This window comes from Triplophysa rosa, linkage group LG17 (genome assembly GCF_024868665.1).
Source record: "Triplophysa rosa linkage group LG17, Trosa_1v2, whole genome shotgun sequence".
Lineage (NCBI taxonomy): Eukaryota > Metazoa > Chordata > Actinopteri > Cypriniformes > Nemacheilidae > Triplophysa > Triplophysa rosa.
Window position 1 is genome coordinate 7,418,110 of NC_079906.1, and position 13,882 is coordinate 7,431,991.

Genomic DNA, 13,882 nt, shown 5'->3' on the forward strand with positions numbered 1-13,882 from the left:
TGTACATATATTTAACGATAACATTAGCCTACTCAACAACTGAACTGTTCAACATTTATGTGGTTAGTGGTCTGAACTAAAGAATCTGCTACTTTTTACCACAATGCGTTAATTGTGTTTTTTTACTATTCATTTACAAGCACTACACACATTCATGACGAGACACGACAACATGCTAGCTATCGACACCGGCAACAATATATTATCTCTCAGCTATCTTACGGTTATAAAGTGTGAACCGGTGGTGCGCCAATAATAACAAATACGTTCGAAAGTACAGGACAGTAACAAAAAATGTACAAATAACACTTACAAATCCAGGAGCAGGACCGCTAGGTCTACATACGTTTTGCAACCCGTTACCTCTTGCTGCTCGAACCACTGAGTGTAAGCCTGTCCGATATTGATTCGTGACCGGCCTCGTGTCCGATCACTCTCTCGCTTACTTTTCTTTGCTTCCTCCGACAAAACCCTCTTTGGTTTTTTGGCTGGCTCTGCCACGGTGATGTTTTGGTTTGTTTCGTCTTACTGTTAGCTCTGCTGTTCGTTAACTTCTCCCAGGCTACGAGTAAAATGTGACGTATGCCTTAAAGCAGGGGATAGGTGGACAAGGCTTGTACCGGCCCGAACACCAAAGTTGCAAGTGCAATTTCAGACGATAGGAGGCTGCTCAGGTAGCAACGGCAGTAAAATTCGTCCAGTTAAAAGTTGACCTACCACTAAAATAATTTTAGAGACATTATTTTTAGGTCAAAAAGTTGCTCGTTGTCGCTTTGAGCAAAGATCATGTTGCACGAAGATATTTGTAAATTTCCTACCGTAAATATATCAAAACTAAATTTTTGTGAGTGGATGCAGCAAAATCGCAAACAAAAATGGCCGCAAACTACAAACTTCACTCCCTGCTGCCCGCTCTTTGGGAATCACCCACTCTAGTTTGGTATTTCCGCTTTCAGGTTCATCTACTCTGCACAATGTCAAGCCAATAGAGAGATTGTTAAAACAAACCTGTTTCTTCTTAGCAAAGGCCTGCTACACTGTCTCTGATGGACAACTTTAAAGGCGATTTTCTATATTTTTATTGTATTTTTGCACCCTCAGATTCCAGATTTCCAAATAGTTAAATCTCGGCCTATCCTAACAAGCCATACATCAATGGAAAGCTTATTTATCCAACTTTCAGATGACGCATAAATCTCCATTTCAAAAAATGTACCCTTATGACTGGTTTTGTGATCCAGGGTCACAAATAATACTGAAGGAGTTGCCATCTATAAGCCACTTTAGAAGACAACGCTGGTCCAAAAGAACTTCCTGTTTCAGTTTTTCATACTGTTCAAAAGTTTAAACAAAATTCAACCAACAGTACATTTATAACCGAATCAAAACGATAAACGATTATCTTTACGATTTAATGATATATGTGAGATTAAAAAAAGTGATCTGGTGCTTCTGGATCAGTGTTTACATGTTCTGTGCTCTTATTGGCTGCTCTTTCCTCATTATTCAGTCAAAGTCATCCATTTAAATAACTATTTTATAAAAATTGTATTAAATAAAGTCTAATTTTGTAATAAAAAACCGGTATGTTTGTGCAACTATATTTTTGTCCGCAATTTTTTAAGCTTTCAGATCAAAAACAAGAGTTCCACAACTTTTGATTGTTAATTAGGGCCCGAGCACGGAGGAGCAAGCCACCGGCTTGCACCGTAGTGCAGAGCCCTATTGTTTCTGTGTTCTTCTCCCTCTTTGATCGCTAATTTGAAGGCCTAAACATGCTCAAAAACTCACAATAACTTGCACATGCATCAGACCTGGCGAAAATTTACGTCTGATATGGGTTTCAAAATTAGGCGTGGCAAAATGGCTCGCTAGCGCTACCTAGAACTGCCCAGGCCACCACGCAAAACGTACATGCACCAAATTTGGTGGACTCATAGAACACCCCGAATCATTAAGAAAAGTCTCTTGGAGCATATCTCTAAACACAACAGGAAGTCAGTTATTTTTAATTTCCTGTGCAATTTTGTAATTTGTTTCAATTTCCAGTCGTCGTACTTTAACAAACTCCTCCTAGAGTTTAAATCCGATCAACATCATCTTCATGTCATTCTCATCTTAAGGCCTTTGCGAAGCTAAATTGCGGAGATCTTGACTTTTCATGGGGGAACGTGACCCTGGCGGCCATCCAAAGTTTGGCGTTTCGCCATGAACAGGAAGTTGTTGTAACTCATTCATTCAATGTCCAACAGGCCCCAGACTTCACCCAGACTTAACACACTTGATAAAAGTCCTGACCTGAAGACACCTACATGGTAATTTTCAGATACAGTTATAGCGCCACCTGCAGGAAACAGGAAGTGACATGTTTTAAACTGTGATTAACTCCTCATAGAGATTTGAACAGATCAGCATCATATTTGAAGAGTACAGCCAGTATGATCTTCAGACCTTTGTGAAGATACATTGAAAGATCCTAACTTTTCGCTGAGGGGCGTGTCCGTGGCGGCCTGATAAAGTTTAATGTTTCGCCATGAAACAGGAACCTATAGTAACTCAGGCACACAATGTCTGACCAGTCTCACACTTCACACGTTTGATAAAAGTCCTGGCCTGAAGACATCTACATGGTAATATTCAGATACAGTTATAGCGCCACCTGCAGGAAACAGGAAATGGCATGTTTTAAACGGTTTTTAACTGCTCATAGAGCTTCAAACAGGTCAGCATCATATTTGAACTGTATAGCCAGTATGATCTTCAGACCTTTGTGATGAGACATTGCAAGATTCTGACTTTTTGTTCAGGGGTGTGTCCGTGGCGGCCTGATAAAGTTTGATGTTTCGCCATGAAACAGGAAGCTATAGTAACTCAGGCACGCAATGTCCGACCGGCCTCACACTTCATATGTTTGATAAGAGTCCTGGCCTGAACACATATCCACGTCAGTGTTCACTTATAGTCATAGCGCCACCAGCTGGCAATAGGAAATATGTAACTCCTTATATGCACGTTGCCTACCGTTCACTGTTCCTGAGGCCGACGGGTGGTGATGGCACAGGGATGCGGTTGCACTTTTGCGCGAGGACCCGATCATCACTGCTTGCAGCTTTAATGCGTATTGTATTCGTAAACAAAACGGTTAAAGCTGTCTGAAATCATACATTCCAGTTTTGGCTGGTTCTGATTGGCCACTTTTGCATTTGAACATTTGCAATAGATTTGAACAAGACTCTTATTCAAGTGTTTTGTTTGAGACTCTCCGTACCAGCAAGTAAACAAGATGTGGGTGGCCACTATGCATGTTAATCAGTCCCTCTCTTCATAAGTATTGTGATCTTGGCCATAATAACTTACATCGTAATCCAAACATAACTCTATAAGAACAAAAACATTCAAACTATGAGAATAGAACATAGGCTTTTTGGGATCCTCAATGGCATTGATAAAACTAGCGGAAAAGTTTGGATTAGTGAGCGAGTGTGTGAAATGTGTAGTGTGCTCAGTCTAGTGCATGCTTGTTTCAGCACCATGGACAGCTCCTTAAAAGAGAACGAGAGTGAGCGAGAGAGCAATGTACTGAGTGGGCTTCATTCCCTCAGACTGTGTCTTTCCTTTGCCAAAGAGCCAGTTTGTCAACATTTCATTAAAGGTTCATCAAAGAGCTGACTGGTGATGATAAATAAATAATTTGCATAAATTATCAACTGATATGTTTGTGCTGTGTGGTGCTGAAGAATTCTGTAACTGAGACGTATTTCTAAAGAGCTTTATTTCAGTTCATCATAGTCACAAACTGTAATGTGCTGCTTGCTAGTCAGCTACAAATTGTGCGGATGGATGGACATTTTCACTCGGTTTAATTGAATAAAAACTGTATAGTGCATGTATTTCCCTTTGAAGGGCTAGTTCACCCAAAAATAAACATTTGTTCTCCCTCATGTCATTTAAAACCTGTATGTGACTCTTTCGTCTGTGGAACACAAAAGAGATATTTTGAGAAATGTCTCGGTGGTTTGCGTCCATACAATGGAAGTTAATGGGGATCAGTGTTGTTTGGATACCAGCATTCTTCAAAATATCTTCTTTTGTGTTCTGCAATAGAAAGAAAGCCATTCACGAAAGGATTTTCATTTTGGGGTCAACGATCCCTTTAAATGTGTTTATTTCCTGCTACACTTTCTACAGTAGCATGTACAAGCTATCACACATGGACATGCCACATACCACATAAGATATTATTCTCTCTTTCTAAGTATATACTATGTATATGTGTGTGTGTTGTGTTTGTATTGAATCGAGCAGTCTGTAGGCATATCCATCAGTGCGTATGTGCCTAAAGGTTAATGTGAAGTTGGATGGCTTAAACCGCCCCTGTAACTCAATCAACAGGTATGGGATCAGTACACACAGTTGCGGTATTGAGTTACAGTGACAGCGCTCTACTCCTCCACCAATGGCCATCATCCAGGCTTCTGGAAACTTCTTGCGTGTTCAGATGTGTCTGTTAGAAGAGAAAGCAGTCATTCTGAGTGTTTGCGAGATGAGTACTGGTAATATTGGAGCGTGTGCAGGATGGTTGTAGTCGGTGGAAAGCGGAGAACACGATGAGAGACATAAGCCTCCAGTACTGCTCGGTGTGTGCATGGGAGAAGGTAAGAGAAAAGAGACTTCAGACTAATAGCTATAATGTAGGACGAACATATAAAAGTCTGTGATTAATTACATTTAGTTACATTTGGGAAACCATTTATGAACTTGAAGCACTTGGAGTATGTTTATTAATGCATGAATCAATGTATTTGGTATATACATGTGTATATATATTTACATAGACTTTGTGTAAAAACGTGCATACTTCTTCTGTGACAAGTTTCCATTACAGTTTAGCAATTTAAAGTGAATATTTACACATTTCTTTGTATTTGTTTACATTTTTTGTGCTTTGAGGATGCACTTTAAAATTGCATTAAAATCAATAAGTGTTTTATGGAAAAAGATCGTCTTTAATGGAAACCTGTTAAAACGATCAATGTGGCAGATTTGTTTGATGTTTAGTTTTATTTCATTAAAAAACGTGTATCACAGGCAGTTTTTGCCAATCTCATATTCATCTTGAGTGCCTATAGAGTAGTATTGCATACGTCGTGTCTTCGAAGAGTATTTAGTTTGATCAAATTTATAAAAGAGAGATACAGCTGTAAGATTATTTCCAGAAAAACACGAGCTGCTAGAGGTGGGACTAGTGGAGAGAGTGGGATGGAACTACAGCACGAGCTCACAACACATCATTCCTTCGTGTTTTGTACATTATGCACATACACGCCGGTTGCCAACAAAACACAGACGTATGACTTAGTTTGACTTACCACGTGCAGTTCATGTCCAGGATCTTTTAGCACTGGGACCGCGGCATCTATCAGTTTCAAACGATCTCCAAATCCAGCGTTATATCCACCGTTTATATAACATCCATCACCTAAACTTCACTATCGCAAGAGTAACGAGCTGCAGCGCAGCCCATCTTGACGCAGCGCAGACAATCTTGATGGTAAGCGGGTCTCGCTCGTCGGTTGGCTCGTTTGTGGGCTCTTTCACCTTGCCGTGCTTTTGGCCAATAAAAGGAATAGGATCCCTGTGACGACACAGGGATCCAGAATTAGAAAACAAAGTTGGAGTGCTGGGGGTGTGTATCAAGTACAGAAATACTACGTCATACGTCCACCTCATTTTTTAACAAGTTGACCATGTTAAGCATGAGAAGCCAGCACGTTCAACAGTGTAAAGAAGTCAGAATGCATGACATAGCATGATAGCTCCACTTTAATGCCCTAGAACTATGTGAATTAAGACACATATGTTTCTGAATTTATATAAAGTACAGGAATCTGAAGAAACTTTATTTAGGGACATTTCGGGACATCCTCATTAGCAAACTATTGAAGTGATAGTTCACCCAAAAATTGTCTGTCACCATTTATTCACCCTCGTGTTGTTCAAAACCTGTATGTGACTCTTTCGTCTGTGGAACACAAAAGAAGATATTTTGAGAATGTCTCAGTGGTTTCGTGTCCATACAATGGTGGTCAATGGAAGCCAGTGTTGTTTGATTACCAACATTCTTCAAAATATATTTTTCTGCGTTCTGCAGAAGAAAGTCATACAAGTTTGAAATGACTAGAGGGGGAATTTTCATTTTTGGGTGAACAGTCCCTTTAATATACTGCTATATAAGTCTATACTATATCCTCATGTATATACAAATTCACATGTGTTCTCATTAAGCTGGCGTAATAAGTGTTTGGTAAAGACTTTGTCCCCTGTAGCATGTGAGACAAGAACTCACATTACTTGTGAACTCATATTGGTTAATACAGAAGGAAACTTAGTGTAACCAGATCAGCTCCAGGCTACGGAAAGTCTGATCTCTGATCATCTCTGATGTTCCCACCCACGGCAGAGTCCATTTCTCTTTCTCCTCCATCGCTTATCTCTTTTCCTCTGTTAATCTCTCCTAGCGTTTCACTGAAAAACTCAACAGAAATCTCATTTGGATGGATGAGATTCTATATCTCACCCTCTCCAGATCCTCGTGCAGTCACATCGTCGGTTTACACTTTCTAGAATTAGGTTTTGACGGGTTCCCCGCTGAGATCTTTGATCGTGCTCATGTGTAATAGGCTTTGATCAGGCAGAAACAAAGGCAGTTTAGACGTAAAGGAAGTTTGTTTCCCCTTGATAGAAGTTTAGTTAAATCTTGTAAATGTTGTAAATGATAATGATTTGGTCGTGAGTTAAACATCTTTTAATGTATGTTTATGGGTGAAATGAAGCCTATGGATTTTTTCATTTCCCTGACGACACATTCAAAAGGGACAGTTCACCCAAAAATAAAAATTCTGTCATTATTTACTCACCCTCAAGTTTTTCCAAAACTGTATAAATTCTTTGTTCTGTTGAACACAAAGAAAGATATTTTGAAGAATGTGAAAAAATGAAACAGTTCTGGGGCTACTACAGTAGTTTTTTCCCTACTATGGAAGTCAATAGTGACCCAACTATTTGGTTACAAACATTCTTCCAAATATCTATCTTTGTGTTCAGCAGAACAACAGGAAATATACACAGGTTTCGAACAACTTGAGGGTGAGTAAATGATGACAGAATTGTCATTTTTGGGGGAACTGCAATGAAAAAGAGTTGAGATAAAAATGAAAGACGACATTGGCATTTCAAATAACAGCATATTTACAAACTGTCCATTCATCTGTATGGGTGTTTCAGAGGAATGAACTTAATACACATTAATTATAGTCTTAAGATGTTGATGTATGTGCCCGGTTGTCCTTCAGCTGCTTATTTCTGGAGTTGATGTCGCTGGTTGCTGTTTGTTTCTGTGGGTCTTTTATATTAACATGCTTTCTTCTTACTAAATCAAACTTTTTCGTTAGCACAGCCGCCCTCGAGATATTTGAGCCTTTGAGAGCCTTTTATGTGTGTTTTGTTGAGATATGAGTGCTTTGTGTTGCTTTTGTACTTTTTTGTACAGTAACTGTGCATTTATGACCTCCCTTTAGGACATCCTCATATGTAAAAACACTAAAAATGTAGTAAATTAAGCTTTTTCAAAATTGTAAAAATGCAGAAGGTTTTCGGCTAAGGTTAGGGTTAGAGTAGCTCAGTGGTAAGAGCATGGTGCTAACAACGCCAAGGTCGTGGGTTCGATCCCAGGGGATTGCACATACTTAAAAACAAACGTATAGGATAATGCATGCATTTTTGGATAAAATCGTCTGCCAAATGCATAAATATAAATACAAATATAGAGTGTGGGTTAGTGTTAGGTTATAGGGTTCCTAACTAGCTGTGTTGAAAAACAATCGGAGTCTATGAAAAGTGCTCATTTGATAGATAAGTAAACATGCATGTGTGGTATTTTGGTATCTCCTTCCGCATTTACTGTACGAGCCTGTGATTCTGGCAAACTTTAAGAATGCAGATGATCTTCTGCACCAGTGATGACTCATTCACGCACACACGCACAAACCCTGCAGATATAGGAAGAGAGATTGGGGTAGAGGGAATGAGAGAAAGGGGGAGAGAGGAAGAAATTGTAATGATGGAGTGAGAAACACAGTGCATGCTTGGTCCCACACAAATACACACACACACACACCAACTTGTTAATGCATGCACACACACACACACACACACGCACACACACACGCACACACGCACGCACGCACGCACGCACGCACACACACACACACACGCACACACACACACACAGATACATTATGATAACTGGAGTCAGCATAGCCTTAGGTTATCTCACATGAGAAAATCCTGCCTGACATTTATGTGTGTGTTCTTCTACCTGTTATTCTATATTTATCTATGTTGTACACATTAAACATTAGCTTTGACATTTAATCGTGCATCTCTGAATCCACAACCCTGCAAAATCCAGCATTATGTTGTGCACATGCGCTTGAAGACATGTACTGTACGTTATGTGTGTATGCTATATGTGTGTGAAAAGCGCCAAGGCCAATTGGTAATGCAAAGTGAACGTTTTGCGCATTACATAACGTTTCGACTTGAACAACCCCTTCACATTCAATCACTTCTCGTTCGTAAGCGAGCCACATCCAAACACTGTAAACTAGATAGGCACCCGCTCTCCAGGGCCTGACGCGCTGACTGAATGTGAGCATAGAGTGAGTGATGTGTGATTTCAAACAAGATCAGGCTTCAGAGATGGATGCGGTTGGGTTTCAGCACAGTAGGGTGCAGTTGTTCTGCAGTCTGCGGCGTTTCATGTTGGTAACGTTGGTTGTAGCTTGTAATTGCTATTGATATGAACATTTACATTTATGAATTTGACAGACGCTTACATCCAAAATGCATTCAGGTTATTCATTTTATCAATGTGTTTTCCCTGGGAATCAAACCCATGACCTGTGTTAAGCACTATCCATATTCTACCAGATCCAATATAGTGTAAGAAGTTCAGTAACTCTAATGAAAATATTACAGTCAATATGAAAATATTCTCATGATTTACGTATTTTATGCCATTTCATTTTTACTATATAAGCTCATAATATCCATGATGTCATTAGGAAGAGTAAATTATAAAAGAATTGTCATATTCAGGTATAAGTAGTTCATAGTATTGAATTTTGGCAGATAGCATTAGGCTGCTATACAATTTTTGAACAATAACTTAAACAGGTTCATGACGGGAAGAATCTCAATTCTTTATGTTGTAAGTGGCTTGTAATTACTTAAATAAATGAAATGTTGGAGCACTTTTGATATTGCAAAGAAAACAAGTTTATATTCACTTTTAAGTAATACAACAGTAATATTTGTACATGTATTTAGGAAAAGTTTAAAAAGTATTTGTATGTGATCACCTTGATTTTTATCACAGTTTTCATGTGTCTTGTCATTCTGTCAGTCTTTCACATTGCTATTGGATGACTTTATGTCACTCCTGAGGTTTGATTTTGTTAAAATTAAACTAGACTGGAATGGCCACAATACATCTAGAAATGCTGATTAAATGAACATTTGGAACGGTCTCGTAATATTTTCCGCGACTGTATAATAAAATCTTGAAAAACAATTAAAATCTTTATTCTGTTCAAACGTTTGTGTAGTGTTAAACAAATGAAACATGGAGTTCTTCTGGACCAAAGTGGTCTATACTGTAGTTGTATATTCTTACCTATATGTCAACAATTGTCTCATTGGAGTCTATTTTTATTTCACTTATGGAATTTTAAGAGACAAAATTGGTAACTCAATAAGCATAACTAAGAACTCCATTAAGCTATGAGAGAGCAACTTGAGCAATACAATTTTCCACTGGGCTTTCATCCCTCAACCCCTCCCAACTTACAGTAGCCCGCTTTGTCTCTGAGATTCATCTACTTAGCCCAGTGAGTCAAAACACCCCTGTTCCATTGGCGGGACGTGATCGCTCAAATAACTCGCTTTACCCAGAAGGTTAGAACCGTCTCTTTGGCTGACCAATTCGCGCCAGCCGGCACTGTAGAAATGCATTCTGGGAAAAGAGCTCGGAATGCTGGGCTGCCTTTCATATAATGTAAATCATCATTATGTGATAAGCCAACAAAGCTGCCACATGATATTTTAGCACCTCATAAAGGTATTAAACCCAGAATGAGTTCACTTTGCGACAGCTGGATGATAAATGAACTGCAGATTTGACACTGAGTAAGAGCTTTAACCTGCTTTGTGCTGGATGAATGAGACTCCAGGTTGTCTGTACTGTATAAACTTCTTGGGTGACTCATGGACTGATGTGAGAGAGATCTGTTGTGATCAATGAAGTCCGTCTAAAATGTCTCTGTCTATCAGAACTGCTGTTTGTGACTTGAATCTGGATATAAACAGCTCATTACCTCAATCATAAGATCTCTTTTTAAAGTCTTTTCAAATGATTTATGCTCTATCAAGATCAACATGATTACTGTGTACCACTATTCATTTTTTTATTACAATGACGGTCGGAATGCTAAAATATTAATTTAATATAGTCACATAAATCAATATTTACTGAGAAAAGACATTAGGCTGGTTTAAACAGAGAAAGTCCATCAAGCAGACTTTTTAAAGTCGCCTTAGGTCTGTGTGGTGTGTGTGCAAATGTATCATTCAAAACCATTGCTGAGTATTTTCTCTGTAAAACTACAGTTTTCCAAAGACAGTCCCAAAAATGTCTAAGCTAACAAGCAGCGCATGTGTGCATTAAGAAACCAGCTTTACCAGCGTCTGGAACTGTCGAATGTCTATCTATATCTAATCTATATGTATATCTATGGTCCAAGATGGTGTGATTGAAAAAGAATTGTGTGTGGATCTGCATATATTAAATAAAGCTATTTTAAGGCATGAAGCAACTATTATCACAGAAAAAACTTTTACATATTCTATTTTAATGTTTAAAGATAAGTTTTAAGTGACAAAATTATCAACAACAGGGGGACTTTAAAAAGGCCATAATAAAATATCAGTACATCGCACATTGCAATTCAAAGTTCTGATACGTATCGTAAAGCAATGGGCATTGTTTTATGTCGTCGGTTGAGCTGCCAACATGTGACCTGTGTCAATATAGTTAGTTTTTAATGCTTTAAGTTTTCTCTGTGTTTAGCTCTCGTAATACCTTTCTTAATTTAAGTTTTGTCTTAATTCGGTTTTATTTTTCAGTGGCATCTATTTAATTATTTAACATAATAATGTAATATAATGTGATATAATAACATTCATGCTTTTACGATTCACATGTATCACATATCGTGAGCATGTCTCGCATCTTCATCAGATATAACAAAGTGAATTCCAACATGGAGTGATGATGACAGACGTACATTAAATGAGGGGTGTACCAACATAACTGCTCTTACTGTAGATGAATTTTGAAAATTTCAACATATTAGCAAGCAAACAGTGGAGAGATTGAACGTCAAGTGAGCATATGCTGTTCCTTCTGTTGGCCTGTATCATAAGCAGAAGCATTTGTGCTGTGAAATGTCAGACGCAGCCAGGCTCAGAGCCCCTTGACGCCTCTGTAATGTATTCATAATGGGCTAGATCTGCTTGTCATCATAATACTATTAAATTATGTGATCAGATTCAAGATTGGTGTGAAAGCTCATGTGTGTCATTTGTGTGTGTGCGTGTGTGTGCGCGCGTGTGTGTGTGTGTGTGTGTGCTTGTGTAACGGAGGCCAGCTAGTGAAGAGCTGTGCAGTGTGTAAACCTCGCTCCCCGACCAACAGAGACGCTCTAGCGACAGACGCTAGAGACTGCGGTCTTTAGCCTCCTCGTTAGAGCGCACGTCTCCCATCCGGACCGACGCCGGTTCGAGGCCCGCACAAAGCGGTGCGAGTAGGACCGGTTGCATTGGTGCCTTGACCCGGATGGGAGTGAGGTTTAGGGGGGTGAGTGTAACGGAGGCCAGCTAGTGCAGTGCATAAACCTCACTCCACGACCAACAGAGACGCTCTAGCGACAGACGCTAGAGACTGCTGTCTTTAGCCTCCTCGTTAGAGCGCCCGTCTCCCATTCGGACCGACGCCGGTTCGAGGCCCGCGCAGAGCGGGGCTAGTAGGACCGGTTACACTTGTATGGCTTACAGTGGGGCAGAAATGTAGTGTTTATGTGGTTTTGTGTGTGGGGGGAGTTGCAAGCTTGGCATTCTGTTTGAGGTTTCGAAGCGTCTGATCGTTCTTAAAAGCTGCTTTTTTCTCACCCTTTCCTTTTTTCTCTCCCCCCTCCATCAGAGACAAATGGCTGCTTTGGGTAGTTGACTGACTGCTGACTGAATATAGGCTGTGCGCTCTGACTATGTGTGTGTGCTTCTGTCTGCTGACAAACAAACTTGCGTTCCCCTTCGTCTTTCTCTTTTCTTGCTTGTGGTGGTGGTTTTCGGTTCCTTCATTATCTCTGAGCAGGGATGTTCTTTCAAAGTTTGTGCTTTTAGCATCTAACAGACAGTAGTGTATTAAATCCCCCATATTCATAAATTCATCTTGAGCTGCTTAATGAATAGACAGTATTTGAATGTGGTTTTATAGATGAATTTAGCCTTAGGTGTGCTGGATTTGTTCATTTAGGATTAAAGAGTGTTCTTGTTGGAGCAATTTGGCTCACTTGGCAGCCATCTTGGAAACACCAGACTTATTTTCTGTATTTTCAGAAGTATTTTCTAGTCAGACATGTCTTATTTGCTTGAATGAAGAACAGCTGTATTCTGTATTTTCTACCGCCAATATAATCTCAGCTTTACTCTAAAAACTTTAGTGGCGATTTTACGTGAAACACTTTACACTAAAAATCTATGAAATATACTGTTTAAATTGTGTAAATGTGAGTAAATCAAATATTTATATTAGAATTCACCAAAAAATATTAAGTGTATATTAAAAATATAATTTGTTAATTAAATACTTTTTCATTAAATAAACTTAAATAATATATGCACATTTTAGAGATATTAACTGTTGGATTTTTAATCATTTTTTTCATGTCCCACTGAAAAAAATCAGTTAAATTATTTTAAAAGAGTTTATTAATTTAATATAACTGTTTATTTTTGTGATATTTACTAAGACACATGAATGATTTTTAAAGTGTTCTTTAGCTCACTTAAAAAGGCTTTGGGTTTGGTCTAACTAACAGCAAAAGCAAAAGAGACAGCGACACATAGCGCGACCCTGGCGCCGTAAACACTGCGTAATTTTACTAGGAGTCGACTGTCTCGTCTTTTTGTGCCTCTGTTTTTCTCATTAAAATTTATTGAAAGAATGTTCATAATTTTAAGACAAACTGTTGACGTTGATGAAATTGTATTATTTGTAGGTCTGAATGTGATAACTGGCAAAAAAATGCAATGCACTATACAGTAGGCTACGATAATGCATTTAGTTTGTAAAATCATTGAAATGATAATCAAATATATTTCAAATCTGAAAATTCCTTTGACGTTATTTCTGGGAAAAGAAAGTATCACTGTCTCACCAGACTCTCTGCTATCTGCATTGAACTTAAACTTGCTTTAAACTTTTTGAAGTATTACAATCATTCGGTTATTGCAAACCATTGCGACATACATTTTGCAATATTTAGATGATTTTGATATATCCTCCGGCCCTATCTGCTCACAGTTTTACACTGGTTTATTTCATTTGAGTCTTTAGAATGCATATGAAATCATGAATGACACGTGAACATAGAAATCACATGACATGTTTTTTCTACATAATGTTGGAGATGCAATTCCTCCGCTGTCATCATGACTGTCTATCCAATCAGCATCACACTGATCACGCTGATGGATCACGCTG

At 38.8% G+C, this 13,882-nt stretch overlaps 1 protein-coding gene across 4 annotated transcripts in view; it reads left to right on the forward strand.

Annotated features, from left to right (window-relative positions):
- Positions 1-4,491: 4,491 nt before the first annotated feature.
- The window catches only part of rimbp2b (RIMS binding protein 2b), a 74,139-nt gene continuing 64,748 nt past the window's right edge, over positions 4,492-13,882 (forward strand). For 3 of the 4 annotated variants that reach the window (XM_057356243.1, XM_057356245.1, XM_057356244.1), the window contains exon 1: positions 4,492-4,655. In XM_057356243.1, the coding sequence (XP_057212226.1) occupies positions 4,608-4,655 (48 nt within the window). In that variant the 5' untranslated portion in view covers positions 4,492-4,607. The remainder of the gene's footprint in view (positions 4,656-13,882) is intronic. The other variant, XM_057356246.1, reaches the window with a different exon arrangement.